This window comes from Anastrepha ludens, chromosome 6 (genome assembly GCF_028408465.1).
Source record: "Anastrepha ludens isolate Willacy chromosome 6, idAnaLude1.1, whole genome shotgun sequence".
NCBI classification, from domain to species: domain Eukaryota; kingdom Metazoa; phylum Arthropoda; class Insecta; order Diptera; family Tephritidae; genus Anastrepha; species Anastrepha ludens.
This window is the reverse complement of record NC_071502.1, coordinates 60,420,494-60,438,434: the sequence shown is the minus strand read 5'-3', so window position 1 is coordinate 60,438,434 and position 17,941 is coordinate 60,420,494. Positions and strand designations below refer to the sequence as shown.

General features: G+C 37.4%; 2 protein-coding genes across 2 annotated transcripts; both read left to right on the top strand.

The window, feature by feature from the left end:
* The first annotated feature begins 249 nt into the window (after positions 1 to 249).
* Positions 250 to 1,412, top strand: LOC128865976 (glutathione S-transferase 1-like). The gene has a single exon (XM_054106425.1). The coding sequence runs from the start codon at positions 349 to 351 to the stop codon at positions 1,015 to 1,017; it is 669 nt and encodes a 222-aa protein (XP_053962400.1). The 5' UTR covers positions 250 to 348; the 3' UTR covers positions 1,018 to 1,412.
* Positions 1,413 to 13,380: 11,968 nt separating this feature from the next.
* Positions 13,381 to 14,337, top strand: LOC128867697 (glutathione S-transferase 1-like). The gene has a single exon (XM_054109142.1). It carries the CDS (start codon positions 13,576 to 13,578, stop codon positions 14,239 to 14,241), a length of 666 nt encoding a protein of 221 aa, XP_053965117.1. The 5' UTR covers positions 13,381 to 13,575; the 3' UTR covers positions 14,242 to 14,337.
* The last annotated feature ends 3,604 nt before the right edge of the window (positions 14,338 to 17,941 follow it).

Genomic DNA, 17,941 nt, shown 5'->3' with positions numbered 1-17,941 from the left:
CAATAATAGTTAGGTGAAATTTATAAAGTTTTCTCTACAGGGAACTTGGAACCTGTTTGTATACGAGCACCACTTAAACACAAACGCATGCACGATTGCCAATATTTATGCATTTTGAGAATTCAACAGTACAAACCAGCTGTCCAGAGCAAAGCCGGTCTCTCATCCACCACATGCAATCGAGTACTCTTACTTATTTCTCCCACTCATTCAGAATCGCTCCATTATCCGAACATATAAATAGCTTATTGACTACGCTGTCCACCAGTTGGTCGAGACACGTTACCGCGTGAATATTTTGTTATTACATTTACAGTTTTCTGTGACAAAGAAAAAAATCTTAATAAAATGGGTAAACTCGTTTTGTACGGTATGGATCCCAGCCCACCGGTGCGATCTGTTCTGTTGGCATTAAATGCCTTGGAATTACCATATGAATATAAAACAGTGAATTTACTGGCGAAGGATAATCAGTCGGAAGAATATCGTAAAATTAATCCTACAGGTACCGTGCCTGCATTGGTCGATGACGGCCACGCCATCGCAGATTCACATGCTATAATTGCCTATTTGGCAAGTAAATATGGCAAAGATGATACACTATATCCGAAGGATCTCATAAAACGTTCAATTGTCGATCAGCGTTTATACTATGAGACGGGAGTGGTTTTCGAACGCTCACTACGAGGAACAACCAAACCAATTCTTTTTGATAATCAGACTGAAGTGCCTCAGTCCAAGATCGACCAAATTGCATTGATCTATAAAACAGTGAATAGTTTCCTGAAGGATCATCCCTATGTTGCTGGCGACCACCTAACCATCGCTGATTTTCCACTCATATCGGCGATTAGCTCATTGCAGGTGTATTTGGAAATCGATGCTGTTAAATACCCGAATTTAGTTGCATGGTTTAAGCGTGCGGAAAAATTACCCTACTATGAAAAGGCGAATGGCAAAGGAAATAAGCAATTTATGGATTTGATCAAATCAAAAAATATAAAAATTGTGCCGTAGTGAATACAGTGATCTACGATTTATAAAAAATGTTATTCGTTTCTACAATACACTTTCTTATGTACATATGTATGTGTGCATACAAGTATTTGTTTACAATTAACATTGCGCTCTCTACTTTTGTTTAACTTCTCTCTAAGATTCCTACCAATACTTTGTTAGACATATGGTAAAATTTAGACAGTGTACATTTTGTATGCGGTTGCAACCACTTGATGTGTATACATATTCATGTGTACATACATTACAAAATCTACAATCTATTTTCAAAATTATTGTAGAAATACTAATAAATACTTGTAAACTATTAAATATAAATTGAAAACGTTTATTTTATACATGAAATGTTCGACCGTTATTTTATTTATAAATAAATTCCTCTTCTGTATAAATCAGGTTTATGTTTATATTCGTATACATATTTTATGAAATAAAACGTGCATATTCTGTGCGTATGGCAATAACAATTCTACTGTAGTCTGAGTAGAAATCAGGTGGAGATGAGCGAGAGCGTGAATAAGTTTCTACTGTGCCGCAGTATTGATATTATCTTACAGTTTTTGGAATTGCAGAGGTTCGAATCTCCGGGCATGAAACACCCAACGACGGAACAGTTTTTTCCATACTATAATAGATACATACATATACATATAAGAGTTCACGAATTGGAAAAAGTTGACGTAACAAGTCTGCCGAATAACAACGCTGTTTGTGCTTAACATACTTTTTTCATACGCTTTGGTATCAGTAAAACACCTGACACCCATTTTGACACTCTTGGGACCAAAAGCAAAAGCAAAATACGGGCTTGTTCGAGGCACGTAATAAAAGCGGCAATACTGCTGCACTGATGGCAAATTGCAACACTGTTGCAATTGCTCAACTGATACTTTTCTGATTTCGCGCGCAAAATTTGCCGAATTTTTGACACTTCAAACGTGATGCTTTTGATAATGTTGCCAGAATTTTACATCGAACGTGATACTTTCACAAATCATGCAACACTGGGGTTGTGATTGAAGCTCGAACAAGTCCTACATTTCGCTTACAGTTTTTGCTCTACTGGTAATGCCTATTCAATGTGCCTTGGTTAATGAGGTTATACATTTTGTCAAAAAAATATCGGGAATTGTTCATTTAAAAAGCTCGCGTTACACGTACATATGTCAATTTTTTTTTTTTGCTGGAATGTTGGTACAACTGTCCTCTATAGTGTCGCAGAGTTTGAGCGTGATTTGTCAATTAACTTGTTTTTGGCAATTAAATATATCAGTCAACCGTAGGCGTCTACGAGTGGCTTTTGCAGAGGTTCGAGAAGTCGTGGAAGATTTGCAAGGATCTGGTCCGCCATCAACGTCTTCAACGGATGATAATGTCGACAAAGTCGTCATCATTTAAGTTTGAGGGAGGTAACTCGTGACCTTCGCGTGTCTTACGAATCAATTCGCAACATTTTACACCATTAATTAGGCATGAGACGCGTGGCTGCTCGACTGGTTCCAAGATAGTTGCATTTCTTTCAAAAAAATCATCGGAAGAAGGTGTTTGAACAAGTGAGGTCGGACCCAACGTTTATTCATCGCATCATAACAGATGATGAGACGTGTGTGCATGAGTTTGACATGCAAACCAGTCAACAGGCGCCTGAATAGCGCTATCCACATGTGCCGAAACCCAAAAAACCACGTCAAAGTCGGTTAAAAGTGAAAGTCATGCTAATCGTTTTCTTTGCTTATCACGGTGTTGTGCACTAGAAATCTTGGAATTCATTCCAAATGGTTCTACCGTAAATAAATAATATTATTTGGAAGTTATGCTACGTTTGAGAGAGAATGAGCGTAGGAAACGGTCTAATTTGTGGAAAGAAAACTCATGGATCTTGCACCATGATAACACACCATCTCACAAGGCTCATATTGTGAACACTTTTTTGACCAAACACTCGACACATATTATCAACAACCAACGTATTCACCGGATTTAGCCCCCTGTGACTTTATCCTTTTCCAAAAAGTTAAATTGCCACTTTGGACGCCGAACGGACTTTGAGTCGATAGAGGCCATTAAGGAGAATTCGCTGAAGGAGCTGAAGAAGATATCTTCAAACGCGTTTAAAAAGTGTTTTGATGGCTGAACTAATCGTTAGCATATGTATATTGCTTCGAATGGAGCCTATTTTGACGGCGACAAAATAAATTTTGATGATTAAAAAATTATTTTTAACAATTCCCGGTACTTTTTTGACATATTGTATATATTTTTTTCTAAATAAGTCAAAATGTTGCATAAGAAAGATTTCAAATAAGATCTTACTACAAAAATAGCACACCTAGCACAAGAACACTTTCTACATACATATAGTGTTCGGTTTGCCTCGTATATACATAAATATTTACTCATGCGCTGCATTTCAGAGCGGAGTTAGTACGTACGTATAGAAGTTGCGCTTAAGTTAAGAGTAACTACTATTTAAAGTGATTTCATATTTGCTCATTTATTTTTTATGATCACAATGGGCTATTCACGGGATCCACCTAACCGACAAGGTGACGTAAGATCGGATGATTTTTAAATTTTTGCAAATGTTCGTCACTTGCGAACTAGGCAGCTGCAGTAACCAACTACTGGAGCACGTAAAAGTCAAAATAAAGATTTGCATCGCTTAAAATCATTGTTTTATTATTTAGTAAACAAGTTATTCAAAAACAAAATGTATGATAAATTTTGCGACACATTGTATATTGGAACCATATTCCTTTAAATTTACATAAATACAATTTTGCAAAATGTATGAATCTTTAAAATAGTACAATAACTTCTATAAAAGTTATATATATATTTGTATTGCTTTCCAGTGTTGTGAATACATCTTATTAAAAAGCTTATAAATAAACCTTTTTGAAAATTGAGGCAGGCTTACGTTAAAAATATGCAACAAATTTGGTAAGAGATTGCGATTCTTGTGAAAACGCTGTTAAACCAGATAATAATAAAATGGCTAATAGTCAGATCAAAGATAGAACACCCCTAATAAAAGACTTGTTACGTACATTGTATGAATAATGAAGCTTTTAAAAAACACCTCACTTAATATACTGACCATACTGGTATTTGTTTTTACTAGGTACAAATATTTACCTGCATGGAAGTGGGCTTGTCGGTTCAAGCATATGCACATTTCATAAATACAGGGTCGGCTAAGAAAATCCAAGCACGGAGGTGCCACAGAAGTTGTTTCTTATTATTTAATACGTATTCTCACCGATTTTTCTATATAAACCCCACGACAACACGATAGAGCAAATCTATTCAAGGTGATAGCTGTAGTAGAAAAGCAAAATTTGCATACACCATATTTTGGTTTTGTTTTTGGCTTTCAGATAGTCAAAGCTAGCAGTTTATTTCTCAGGCGATAAAAAGGCGAGGTAAGTAGCAACCAATGGAGCATGCAGCTGTTGTATGAGTATCATAATTTGTATGGCTGCAAAGAAAACTATCCACAAAATTGTTTACAAATGCTTCTTCCGTTATAATTTGGCACGTGATGGACCAACGGAATCATTCGGGGCTAGGAAACACACTTTCCCATGTTCAAGAATATTTTTTTGATTGAAAATTATTTTTCATAAAATAAGACAATCCCAAAAAAAATTATATCAGCTATTCTATTGATATCATCTTGAAAAGATTCGTCTTGCGATAGCACATCAACATTTTTACAATTTTTTTTTTGATGTCCATTAATTTTTTATAAAACTAGAGCTCGTTGTAGGCTGTCGTAACCGAATGGGCTTGTGCCATTCGATAGTGCCTGTACTCGAAACTTCAGGCCGGAAACACCAAATAGTAGAACAAGTTTTTTTGAGAACGATCACCTCTCGGCAGGCAATGGCATACCTTCGAGTGTATTTCAGCCTTGAGAAAGTTCCTTCTAAAACACAACATATAACAAACGCACACAACAAATAGGAGAAGGAGCACGTCCAAACACTCAACAAAGGGATGTAATCTTATATTTTATTTTATTTATATAAACCATACATATAAATCATATTTTCAAATTTTATACAAAAAGTAGACAAATTTTTCACTCCTTTTCCACGGTTTTTATTTAGAATATCCAGACAAATTTTTTGCATGCACTTTTATAGCTCATTAAATTTCAGTACAATAAAGGGGAAGCTCGAAATTGCTACGAAATTCCATTGGCTTTTTATAAAGTTTTCCCCTGACGGCGTTGGGTATTTACTCTTTACTCATATAAATTATAAAAAATCAAATTGTTTTTTTAGGAATCTCAAACTTGCACCATATGCTTAAATCTAATAAGCTATAACATTGCATACCCCAATTCCTTCTTTGATTTTCTTACTATAAAACTTCGTTCAGGGAAATAATTACTTTGTGGCCGCTTTGTTGTGTAAAAAAGCATAGCTCGAGTGCATTTTTCCCATTTATCCCATAAAAACCGTGTCTTTATATCATAACTAGAAAAATGCTTTCGGAATCGCAATACAGCAGTGGCAATCATCTTTTAGCCGATTGTGATACTTGCTTACTTACTTACTTTTTCTGTGCCGCTGACTAAACTAAAGGTCGACTCAGATTCTTAGTTCCGGTTCATAAAGTTCCCCCTGTTATAAATTCACCACCTGCTATATATGAATTCTCAGTTTCTATCGTGCGTTGACCTACGCATAGCATTACAGATTATCATAAAGAGCGTTCGAAACTGTCGAATAATTTCTACGAATTGTTTCAGGTTTAAACGTGCCTCTAGAAAAAGTTTCTTAACTTTTTAAATAATGTCTGGTAACGATCGAACGCCCTAGGCGCTGATCGTTTTCATTTAACTTTCTACATATCTTGAATAGTCTAGCCATAATTGGTAGAGTTCCCGTAAGCAAAATAACATACTCGTACAGACGAGTATAAGTATGCAATAATAAGCTATGGTGTTCTTCTTTACTTAGTGATCAGCTTAATTACGAAGCTAAACTCAAATTTCTCCTTACCTGACCTTTTCTTTCCGACTAGCTTGACGCGTTTTTGTTTTTCTTTACTTTTTGTTAATGAACTGATTTGACTGAAAACTGGTATTATACTTGTAGTTATACCGGGCGATCTCTCTACCATTTTTAATTTGATGAACTAACGATTTTTTACTTTAACAGCTAAAATAACTTGCGCGATGTTTCAGAAATCATAAACTAAATTTAGGCACTCACAACATAGGTCGCTTTTCGCTTGATTAAAGTTGGGGTAGCATAAAGAAATATTTGACATTTTGGGCAATCTCTTGGAAAGACGAATAACCGCCCGCAACTGTGAGTCCATTGGCCGCGTAAAAACTGCGTTCTGACTGCATTATTATTTGTTTGACACCGTTAAGGATAGATGTAACACCAATCATCCCGAGACAATTCAAGAGTTGAAACATGACATAATTGTTTTTTTTCGAGCTTTCCGATATACGTCTTCATGCTGTCCTACAAATGGGGAGACCTAGAGTTATATGAAGCCTCAAAATGGCAGATAATTTTTATGACAAGCTTTTTCTGGCATACATTTTCTCAGAGGTTTGGCATTGATTGCCGTTGGACGCCCGCTATTGGAAAAACTTTTTTTTTTATCATTTTATGTTTCATGCTCCCAGTGGGTTTCGAAACTAACTCGGCTTTGCCAAAATATTAGAGTTTGTTATGATAAAAAGAGTAAACAAAGTTTTCCAATTTAGAGTCCAATTTAATTGAAAAAAAAATTATGAAATGTTCTACTAACACTACCTGGACTACTACAATACGAGTACCTTGTGGTTAACTGGTGAAATTAGTAGTAGGTTCTTTAATCCTAGTTCTGTAACTAGTATCGTCTCAAATATATGTACTACATATATATACATATATATGGGCATATAATTATAGATATTTTTGCTGGCAATGGTATGTCTGCAAAATAACAAGTCATTGTGTTGATAACTAAATAAATATGCCGCTTCAACTAATCCCCATACTAACTCCTTTGTATATATTTCGGAACCTATTTAAAGCTTTTGTGTTGTCATTCACTCTTGTTTCGTTTCATTTCCCGCAGCTTATACAAAGTTGAGTACAAATAGCTATTGATAACGATAATAGCAACGACCCTTATTATAACAAAGTTAAATACGAGAGCTTGTGTATGATAAGATAATAATTTACGCTATTCAATTTAATAATTTTCGCCACTTAATTGAAATTAAGAGGTGAATTTACATACATACAAATATACTCTTATAATCTGAAGAAAAAGTATTTCTTACACCAATCTATATATAAACATATGTATGTAGATAAATACATGAATATGTGCACATGTACATACCTATGTATGTACCCTACAAATTATACCGGGTGTTATAATGTGGAATTTAATATGAATCTCTCGTCGAAATGGTCTTAGACACCTTACGGTTCTAAACGCTGACTGTGATAGGGATTTCTTAACATCTCCCTTGTGCATATTCATATCATCCTACTCCTAGCGCCCATTAGGTGAGTCGCCAGTAGTTTTTTCTCACGCACCATGCCAATTAATGCCGTAATTTTGCGACATTTAAAGACAAATCAAGTGAATAGACGATTCTGTACAGGAACAGGAACATTCTAAAAGTTTCTAATGTTAAAATAAATGAATTCAAATAGATTTCTTGTCATTTGACGCCTACCTTTGGCAAAAACAAACAAACAAAAAAAAAGAAATATAAAATAAAGAGGCATACGAGCTCGAATTGAGATATTCTAAATTTGTTCATTTAGTATGCAGATAAATATTTCTGATATACAATAATATTAAAAAATGTCTCATAAAAACTATCGAACGTTCAGAAGCGGCAACAGTAGAACTACATAAAAATTCATATTACAATTATACACGTATAAATATATGTAAGTATGTATATGCAAGCATACCATATGAATATTTATAAGATGTTATGAAATTCAAACGGCACATCTGGTGAAATTCCAATTCATAACCACAGAAATATTAATTATATTCACTTAATTCGTCGGCTATCTTCTTTTAGGCCGGTCGTTAAGTTTTGTGCAGTGCTGTTAGTTGACGTGGCGTTAATCTATAAGAACTGGGGTGAAGTATGAGCTTATTGAAACTATGTATATACGAATATTTAGAGGCGATCAAGCAGATTGAAGTGGGAAAATAGTGTACTTTGCCGGGACGTATGAAAGTGTAGATGAAGTGTGTGAGTGAACTAACCCCTTAATTTTAAAACAGAAAAGATTTGTAAGACCAAAGACCAAGAACAAAAAACAGGTAATAAAAAGAGAATAGAAGGAAAAAAGTTGATTGAGCTTATAAACAAAACAAACAAAGAAAAAAAAATAGAAATACAACTTTTCAATTACATTAGCTCAACACCGCAGCTGCGAAGTATGAAACACATTTTTTGCAATAATTACACCTGCGTTTTCCCTGTTTACATAAACAATTAAAAAAAGCCTGAATAATTTAAAGGCTGGGAAATTAGTCAAGTGCAATAACAAAAAAATGTGTAATAATTATTCCCACGGTGGAGAGAATTGAGAAGGTGTGGTCAACATCACACCATTACCCAGCTCTCTGCGATTTTGAAGGATCTGATTTGCTGTCATAAATGGGGATGTTACAGGGGTTTGTTTACAACAGAGGTCGGCAAAAGCTTAAATTGTGATATAAGAAAAATCAACGCAGCCATAGTTCATGATACTTCGTTGCCATCTAAACAACGATAAATTGGAAGGTCGTAGGAATATGAATGAGCAGGCACAATTTCACAGCTGAATCCCCTGTGACGTGACAGTCGAAGTTACTGTCACAATTTTGCCTCGGATAGCCTAACGTTGTAGTCTATCATTCTTGATTATTCCTAACTTTTGCAAGAATGGCGTTTCATTAACGCCATAAAATTGGCCATCACTCAAATATTAAGAGAGTGAAGTGAGAGTTCCAGAGAGGAGCCACCGTAGCCGAATGGGTCGGTGCGTGACTACCATTCGTAATTCAGAGAGAACGTTGATACGAATCTCGGCAAAAGGCCAAAATGAAGAGGGTATTTCTGCCATGAAAAAGCTCCTCATAAACAATATCTGCCGTTCGGACTGCGGCTTCAAACTGTAGGTCCCACCATTTGTGGAACAACATCAAAGACGCACACCACAAATAGAAGGAGGAGTTCGGCCAAACACCCAAAAAGGGTGTACGCGCCAATTATATATATAGGGTTATTCAATAGGTGCGCTTCAACTTTTTTCCGATAGGGAGGGCGAACGACGCAATATTTTTTATTTTTCGCTTGTTATTTGTAAACTTCATTAGTATACATTTCATCATGGAACGTTACACACTTGAGCAACGATTGCAAATCGTGCAAATTTTTTATGAAAATAATCGTTCTGTTGCTGTTGCTTTAAGAGCATTACGGCCATTTTACGGTCCATTTAACAAGCCGTCCCGTTTTGGGGTTATGTGAAGTCATTGGTCTACAGTGACAAGCCGGCGACGATTTGTGAGCTCAGAGCCAATATTGAACGCGAAATTGCTGGAATTTCGGCCGATTTATGCAAAAGAGTGGTCGAAAATTGGATTCAACGATTGGACTTCGTAAAACGTGCACGCGGTGGTCATGCAAAAGAAATCGAATTTCATACTTAAATGTATATGTTCAAACTCGATAATAAAAAAAAAAATTAGTTAAAAAAGTCAAACCGTTTGTGTTTTATTCAAAAAAGTTCAAAAGTTGAAGCGCTCTTACTGAAAAACCCTATATATATTTATAAAGTGAGAGTTCTATGCAAGAGAGACGCTCATTTTGTAGTGAAGAAATTTTAGCCGCCAAAAATTATCAATCACCAAAATGATCTGAAAGCTTAAATGATCTGAAGGATTTAATTTTTTGTCAACAAAGTTTTTTTTTTTTGGAATCTCGTATTTTGAGCACTTTTGCCTTTGCGCAGGTTTGAAATTTGCAGTTTATAGTAAGAAAGGATAAAATGGAAAATTCATTAACAAAAGACCTGAGTATATGAAGTATATTTATGGTAATTTTTTTAAACAACTCAAAATTTTGTAAACAAACTCAGCTGTTTCTACCAGTGTTTGCTCGTAATGCTTAATTTTCTATTCGTTAGATTTCTCTCTTACGCTCTATATTTGCATTGATGGCTAATTTTGTTACCGAACACAATTTTTAATATATCATACTTATGTGTGACGAAGTTTCGCCACTTTAGATAAATAATTTTGTAATATATTAGAAGATCTCAGCTATGACGAAATCAGGAATCTTCTAAATTTTTTGAAATGTTCACATTGCTTTTAGGGAAATCTGGACAAGTGACCGATACGGCATCCCAAATGGCTATGAGTCTGAGAGTGTCCCGTTGTGAACAACCGCTACAACCTAACCTAACCTAATGTACGAGTATAGGTCTTGTTACAACTACCGTAGCCGAATGTGTTTGGGCGTGACTACCATTTGGAAGGGTTCTTCAAGTGAGATACACGATTTTCTATAGTAGCGGTTGTACCTCGGCAGACAATGGCAAACCTCCATTTATGGTACAGTATCTAGCTACTCATCACAAATTGAAAGAGAAGAAAGAATATATGCGCCAAAAGACCTGCACATCAAAAGCTATAATCTTAGAAGCTTAAAATTTAAGTTTAGTATTGAAAGAAACAACTTTTTCTCTAATTTAATCTTTCATGTCGTATATTGGGCGTTGTGTTCTTAACAACCGAATGGTATCATGCAGTCTCCCACCCGACAGTTTCGATGGCTAACATGCAATTAATTACAAACAGAACCTTATCGCATACACACATACAACAATGAGTAAAATCAATAATAATAATGAATTAAATAATAAAAACACGCAATTTATAGAAAATGTGGAGGAGTGTCAGTATGGGGTAACAATTTCTGTTTCAATTTAATTAACGTTGCAATGAGAATGTTTCGAATTTAAAATTAGGGATATCTGACAAGTCTAGTACAATTTCTAGGAAGGCGAAATTTTAAGAACTGTAAAACCTGTAGGGGAATGTGCTACGTATCGAAAATGTAGTACATTTAATTGAATCATTTGAATCATTGGAACCTTGTGGAGCCAACGTAATGCAATGCTGCCTCATTGGGTTCCAGGCACGTGATCCTTTCTCAATGCCTGCGGTTCATAGATCAGCGAAATATTCTTGAGAGAACGTTTGGTGAAATCTTAATGGAGTCAAATCTTATTCCATATGTGTTCAAAAATGAAAAAAATTAGAAAACGACAGAAAATCGGACTCGGACGAACGGTAATAAGAGACAATTGGGTAATAATATACTCACAACGTACGATTTTACGGTAAGGTTCCGGGAGGATTTACCGCCAGATATAAGGGGGTTTAGTTGGGCTTAGGTCCCACCACCGGCTTCGGCCCTAGTCTTTTGACACGTCCTCTCCTGCACACACAAAAAAAAAATGCACGTGACCCATAAAGCGAGGCTTTTACCTCAAACACGAATGAAACAATTATTATCTAATCACACCTACCAAAGATCAACCGAAACTTGTTGCTGCCTAGTTTGGGGCATTAAGGCATAAGGTATTTTTGATAGTGAATATGATTCAAGTCTACGCCTATAAAAACAAATCTTCCGTGACAATAAACTACTGATAACTGACTTGTTTATGACTGAAACTCCATAACAATATGTCTGGGTACCCACATGTGTGTCACATTTTTAAAACTTCCTAACACATTGATTTCGTTACGCGTAGCAGCTCTGCGTAACAGCATCTGGAATTCATCCATGTACACAATAATGGCATCATATGGGAAATCTTTTCCTCCATCATTGTGCCCCTTTTGCTATGTTAGCTTTCAGGATGGTGCATCGAACCCTTTTGTTGAGCACTAGCTTAGGTGCAGCGACTTCCCCCATTCTCCAGTGGCAGTTTGCTGATTAAAAGCATGCTGTCATCTCCCTTCTCTCTGTAGCTGTAAACAATCATCTTGCGAGCAACAAATCAAAATTTTATACTGCTAGTCCATGCAGAGACGTATCACAGTTGTCAGAGTGGTTCGCGTTACGCTTGTTAGAATAGATATAGAATAAAAAGGAAGATCGCACTTTGATCTTAAGGTTATTGACTCTCTTATTGCAATAACTCATCCAAATCCAGTTCGCTCAGTAAACCTAGTACACAGCTGAGTTGGGCTGAGCGTGTGTGCCTTTCATCTGACCGTACCAGGCTGAGATGTCTACTGCTCATGTCAACTCATTGTGGCATCACATTGCATTCGTGAAGTATAGGCACGTTAGTTGCTGCAGTTTGCCTATTCAGCTCTTCAGTGGTAATGCTTGCGCCTTATAGGACAAAAAGTCTGATCATACGTGGGCATTTGTCCATGCAGTGGATCAATTGAAAACTCGGCTCTAATTTTTAAAATATTTTTTTGGTCTAAAAATTTGTTCGTGGTAGATTTGCTTGCCGCTGCCCGCTAAAAAATTTTTTTTAATAATTTACACTTTCATATCTAGACTAGTTTCGAACTTGCGACCTACCACATATTGTCGCTTACACCCTTTATTGAGTGCGTCTGGAGTTTTTTTTTTTTTACAAATGTAGGGACCTACAGTTTTATGCCTCCACCGAGCGGCAGGAGCTGTTCCATGGCAGAAATACACTCGGAAGTTTGCCATTGCCCGCCAAGCGCTATTAGAAAAAACATTTCTTATCATTAGTGTTTCATTCCCGGGGTTTCAAACCTGGTCACGCACCAATCCACTCAGCTAGGGCCACCGCCTACTATATATTACAAAAAAAAAAACCAGCTAAAGGAATCATATTTAATATCCATTTATCCCCCCGCGACAGTCGGTTCTATGTAACCGGAACTACCCGGATTTATATCCGGCCAAGGACTGTTACTTTAGCAGCATTCCCAGTACATGCATGGGAATTGTTTATGCTGCTGCAACAACAACAACATCCCGCCCAGTATCTCCTACCTACATTTTTAATATAGTTGTTATTCTTTGTATCAACCGAACATGCGTGCATATATTATTTTAACCGGTAATTATGAAATGTAACACTTTTTATTCCTTCGAATGAAAGGTAATAACATTAACATATGCTTCTCAGCTCCAAACAACCAATCTAAATTCAAGATTACCAGCTCAGTCACTACCAGCTGTCGTTTATAAATTCATCAACTCACTGTGATGTACGAGTACATACTCGTTGTTCTATGTACATACATACTATATTTACATACACACACAGCGTGCTTTTATTCACAAGCCCTATGTAAATACTAAGTAAGCGTGTGACGCCCCAATCGCGACAATATAAACAAAGTCCAAAACATTCCGTTGAAAACAAAAGTGCTCGCACCTTCGACGCTTCAGTTTCACAGTAGCACCCAACACGGTCGGCGGTGGCAACGGCAACAGTTGAATCCAATCGAGCAAATCCATCATATAAAAATCTACGTATAAAAATCGATTACACCCACAGCACTAAAATGGGTAAACTAATTTTGTATGGTGTCGAGCCTAGTCCACCGGTGCGCGCTTGCAAGTTGACCCTGGCGGCACTGGGTCTTCAATACGAATACAAATTAGTAAAATTACTTGATGGTGAACACCGATCTGCCGAATTTGTGCGCAAAAATCCACAGCATACTGTACCCATGCTCGAAGACGATGGCCACTACATTTGGGACTCGCATGCCATTATGGCATATCTCGTACGTCGATATGCTAAGGATGATTCGTTGTATCCCAAGGACTTTTTCAAGCGTGCACTTGTCGATCAACGACTTCACTTTGAATCCGGTGTGGTGTTTCAGGGTTGTTTGCGTAACATAGCAGTTCCTGTGTTCTATAAGAATGAAAGTGAGGTACCACGGGCAAAAATCGATGCCATTTATGAAGCTTATGGTTTTCTCGAGGCCTTTATTGGTGATCAATCGTACTTATGCGGCGAAACAATTACTTTAGCCGACTTCAGTATCGTGTCCACCATATCCAGCTTGGTGGAATTGGCGCCCATCGATCCGGCTAAAAATCCGAAATTGAAAACTTGGTTGGCCCAGATGAGTCAATTGCCCTACTATGACCAAGCGAATGGATATGGTGCTCAAATGCTCATCGATACGTTCAAGGAGAAGATTAAGAAAATTGTATAAGAAATGTCAAGGCATCATTGTTTTCAGACGATCTACATGCATGCCAGTGATTTTAATTGCTTTAAAATAAATTTTGCGATAAGTGGAAATAATTTACACCGATTGGTTTTATAATTGTATATATGTACAATATACATACGCACATACAAAAATTAATGATTTGCAGTTTTGCGACGCAGAAATATGATTTTAAATTGAAGTGACTATATACACATGTTTTATTACATACATTTGATTAAAAAGTATTGCGAAATTTTTATGCGTATACAAAAATACACATGTGACTAAAGATCTACATACATAAGGAAATGAACGATTGGAGTACATAGAGTATTTGTGGGTTTTCGATACAGCAATTTAAATCAACTTGGCACTTTCTACAATAAATTACTATCCTGAACTATTAATCACTCATAACTGCAGTTCAACCATCCTTCTATTTTAAAATTTTAATAAATAAATAAATAAATAAAATAAAATAAACATTTTTGTATGAAGGACTAAGATTCATAAACCTAAAAGCAGAAACGGCTAAAGTCAAATACGTTTTTTTGACAAAAGCCTACATATGGTATGCAATGCCAACGGCATTTCTAGACTTTTCCTCAATGTAATGCTTTCCAAATTATGAGCTTCCAAAGCGACGTGTGTTCAGATATGCAGCAAGTTTTTTCTTTCTTTTGTTTTTTCTTTGGTTTTTGTGTCCTGTTCTTTTTCCTCGTACTACTAAGTTAGTCTGTCCGGTTCTTTATTTTCAACGAAGTTACATTTGGTTGCAAAAAAAAAATTCATATAAGGTATTAGTTATAAACGGCGGCCGCCGTAGCCGAATGGGTTGGTGCGCGACTACTATTCGGAATTCACAGAGAGAATGTCGGTTCGAATCTCGATGAAAACACCAAAATTAAGAAAATCATTTTTCTAATAGCGGCCGCCCCTCGGCAGGCAATGGCAAACCTCCGAGTGTATTTCTGCCATGAAAAAGCTCCTCACAAAAATATCTGCCGTTCGGAGTGGGCTTGAAACTGTAGGCCCCTCCATTTGTGGAACAACATCAAAGCGCACACCACAAATAGGAGGAGGAGCTCGGCCAAACACCAAAAAAAAAGGATGTACGCGCCAATTATATTTATATATTAACTATAAACTTGCTATTCTACATTCGTAAATTTTAGTAGAATCTAGTTGCTGGTCTGAATACTTTTTATTACTAGTGCTGCAAGTCACTGAACTGAGATAAGTTATAGCTGTTCCATTTTAAATGTGAAATCTGTTTGTCATTTTTTTCTGTTGTTCAAGAAAATTGTTTGCCCTAAAATTTAGTCGAGCAATTTTGTTCAATAGCGGTCGCTTTCACCAGTGATGTTCCCACTACAGTCGGTTCTACGTTATCGGAACGACCTGGTTTTTTGATCCGGCCAATGACTGTCACTTCAACATCACTCTCCATACATGTACAACACGATAACAAGCAATCAAGGACAGATCAATAAATGTATTTCTGCCACATAAAGAACTCATGAAAGTGTGAGTCCCCGCATTTGTGGAACAACATCAAAACGCACACCACAAATTGGAGGAGGTGCTCGGCCAAGCACCTAACTAAGGATGTATGCGTCAATTACACTTATATATTGGGTCGCTAAAATAAGTTTGCGTTAGGTTCAATTTTTACGAACCTAAAATCCTCTCAAAGGAGACTTTCAAACTAGGGGGAGTAATTGCAAAGTTTTTTCTATCGGATGTGGGCCGACCCGGTTTAAGATACAGGTTAGCTATGGTCAACGTGGCTGAAAAAAAAATTATCTGTTGTTTGTTATTTTTATACTGTGATTTAACATTTTTTTATAAAAACATGTCGGAATGTCCACAGAAGCCACGCAAGACTGCATACGATACATATGTATGTACATGCCTATTTATATACAACAATGAAACTCAATAAAATATTATCTTTTCTACTTCTTCTACAGAAGCAATTTTTGAAATTTTTTCCCAACCTTCGAATTGTCGACTCAATCGGAGAATTATTTCCACCGAAAAATCACGAATTCTGCGATATGTTTTTCTTAAAGATCGACAATTTTCATAACAAGTTTCAATAATTTTAACGCGTTATTCTATGACAAATGTGAAAGGGGGCATAAAAAAGGTACCGTCTAGGAATTATTCACTACTGACATCTAGGCGTCACTTTTGGAAGACCCTTTACATTTGCTAGAATGAATTTTCAAAATACTTTTCCCAATCCGAATGCCAAATAAGCTGTTTAAAGACTTCGGAAACAAGCGAAATCATTAGGTGCCAAATCAAGACTACAAGGCGAATGACCTACTAATTCGATCTTTTGAGTGCTCAAAAACACTCCTGTGTAAACTAGTACGTGAGAGCTCGCATTGGTGAAGGGTGATTCGTCTTCGGCTTCTGGCAAACAATTGGTTGTCTACCATACATATTTTACTGTTTCTTGTTGTTGTTGTTGTTGTAGAAGTAACTTTGCCCTACCAGTTAGTGTAATCACCGGTCGTCTTCGTCTAGCTTATCTAATGGTAGGTCCAGCAAAGTAGCTGTTTCGACCGGTTGGGTCCAGAGGGAGAGGGGCGTTAGATGAGTGGGTTTGATGGAGCATGTGAAAAGGTGGTTAGTGTCGTGCGGGTGCCTTCACATGCCAGACATATGTTTACTATGTCGGGGTCGATTCTGGATAAGTAGGGGGTAACCCTGCTACAGTATCCAGAACGTAATTGTGCCGAGGTTACGCGGGACTCTCGGTCTGCGATAGGTGGTGGTTGGACTTCGATAACGGCATTCGAAGGTCGGGAGCTTAAGAAGGTGGTAATGGTCTCCCGATGAATTTCGTTTATTGTATGTCTGTACACTCTCCGATCTAGTAGCTGTCTGTCTGTTTTGTCTTGGACGTGCCTGGGATGTGGCTCAGGCTGAAGCAGGTGTCTGCATGGGTGAAGCCTACGGTAACACCCTAGCAGAAAATGCTTGCTGAGCAGTTTGTTATGCCCCTTCACAGGCAGCATGTGGGCCTCGTCGTGTAATTGTTGTATCGGAGACATCATGCGACATCCTGTCGCGGTCCTTATTGCAGTGTTTTGGCAAGTCTGAAGCTTCGTCCACTGCCAGTCACTGGTTCTAGGCGACCAGACAGGCGCAGCATGGTTTAGAACCGGTCGGCCTATTGCCTTGAAAGTCGACAGCTACATTTCCTTGTCTTTGTCCCAAGTGCTGCAGGTAAGCGACTTGAGGACCTTGTTGCGATTCTGTACTTTAGTTGCAATCGCGGTTCTATGCGCTGAGAAGGCGAGCAAGCTGCCAAAGGTAACTCCCAATTTTGGGGGTCATTCCCATGGCAGCCGGTTCTACGTTACCGGAATGACTCGGGTTTTTCCCGACCAAGGGCTGCCGCCCCAGTAAACTAGCCCTGTCTAGTGTCATTTACTGTTTCTCTAGTGGTACAGTTGCAACATGACTCTCGGAGGCGTGCCATTGCCTGCAGAGTGGCGACCGCTATTAGAAAAAACTTTTACTTATTTTTGGTGTTTCTCACCAACCTATTCGGCTACGGCGGTGGAATATCCCACTATAAATTTCTGTTTTGTTTCCTACTCGGATGCATATATCCAAGATTCGTCACCTGGTACGATGTCATCGACGTCGTTCTGAACCACCGTGGCTGAATTTCTTCAAC

Bases quoted from the DNA above. Each gene is read 5' to 3' on its own strand.
- LOC128865976 (XM_054106425.1), top strand. From the start codon at position 349: ATGGGTAAACTCGTTTTGTACGGTATGGATCCCAGCCCACCGGTGCGA.
- LOC128867697 (XM_054109142.1), top strand. From the start codon at position 13,576: ATGGGTAAACTAATTTTGTATGGTGTCGAGCCTAGTCCACCGGTGCGC.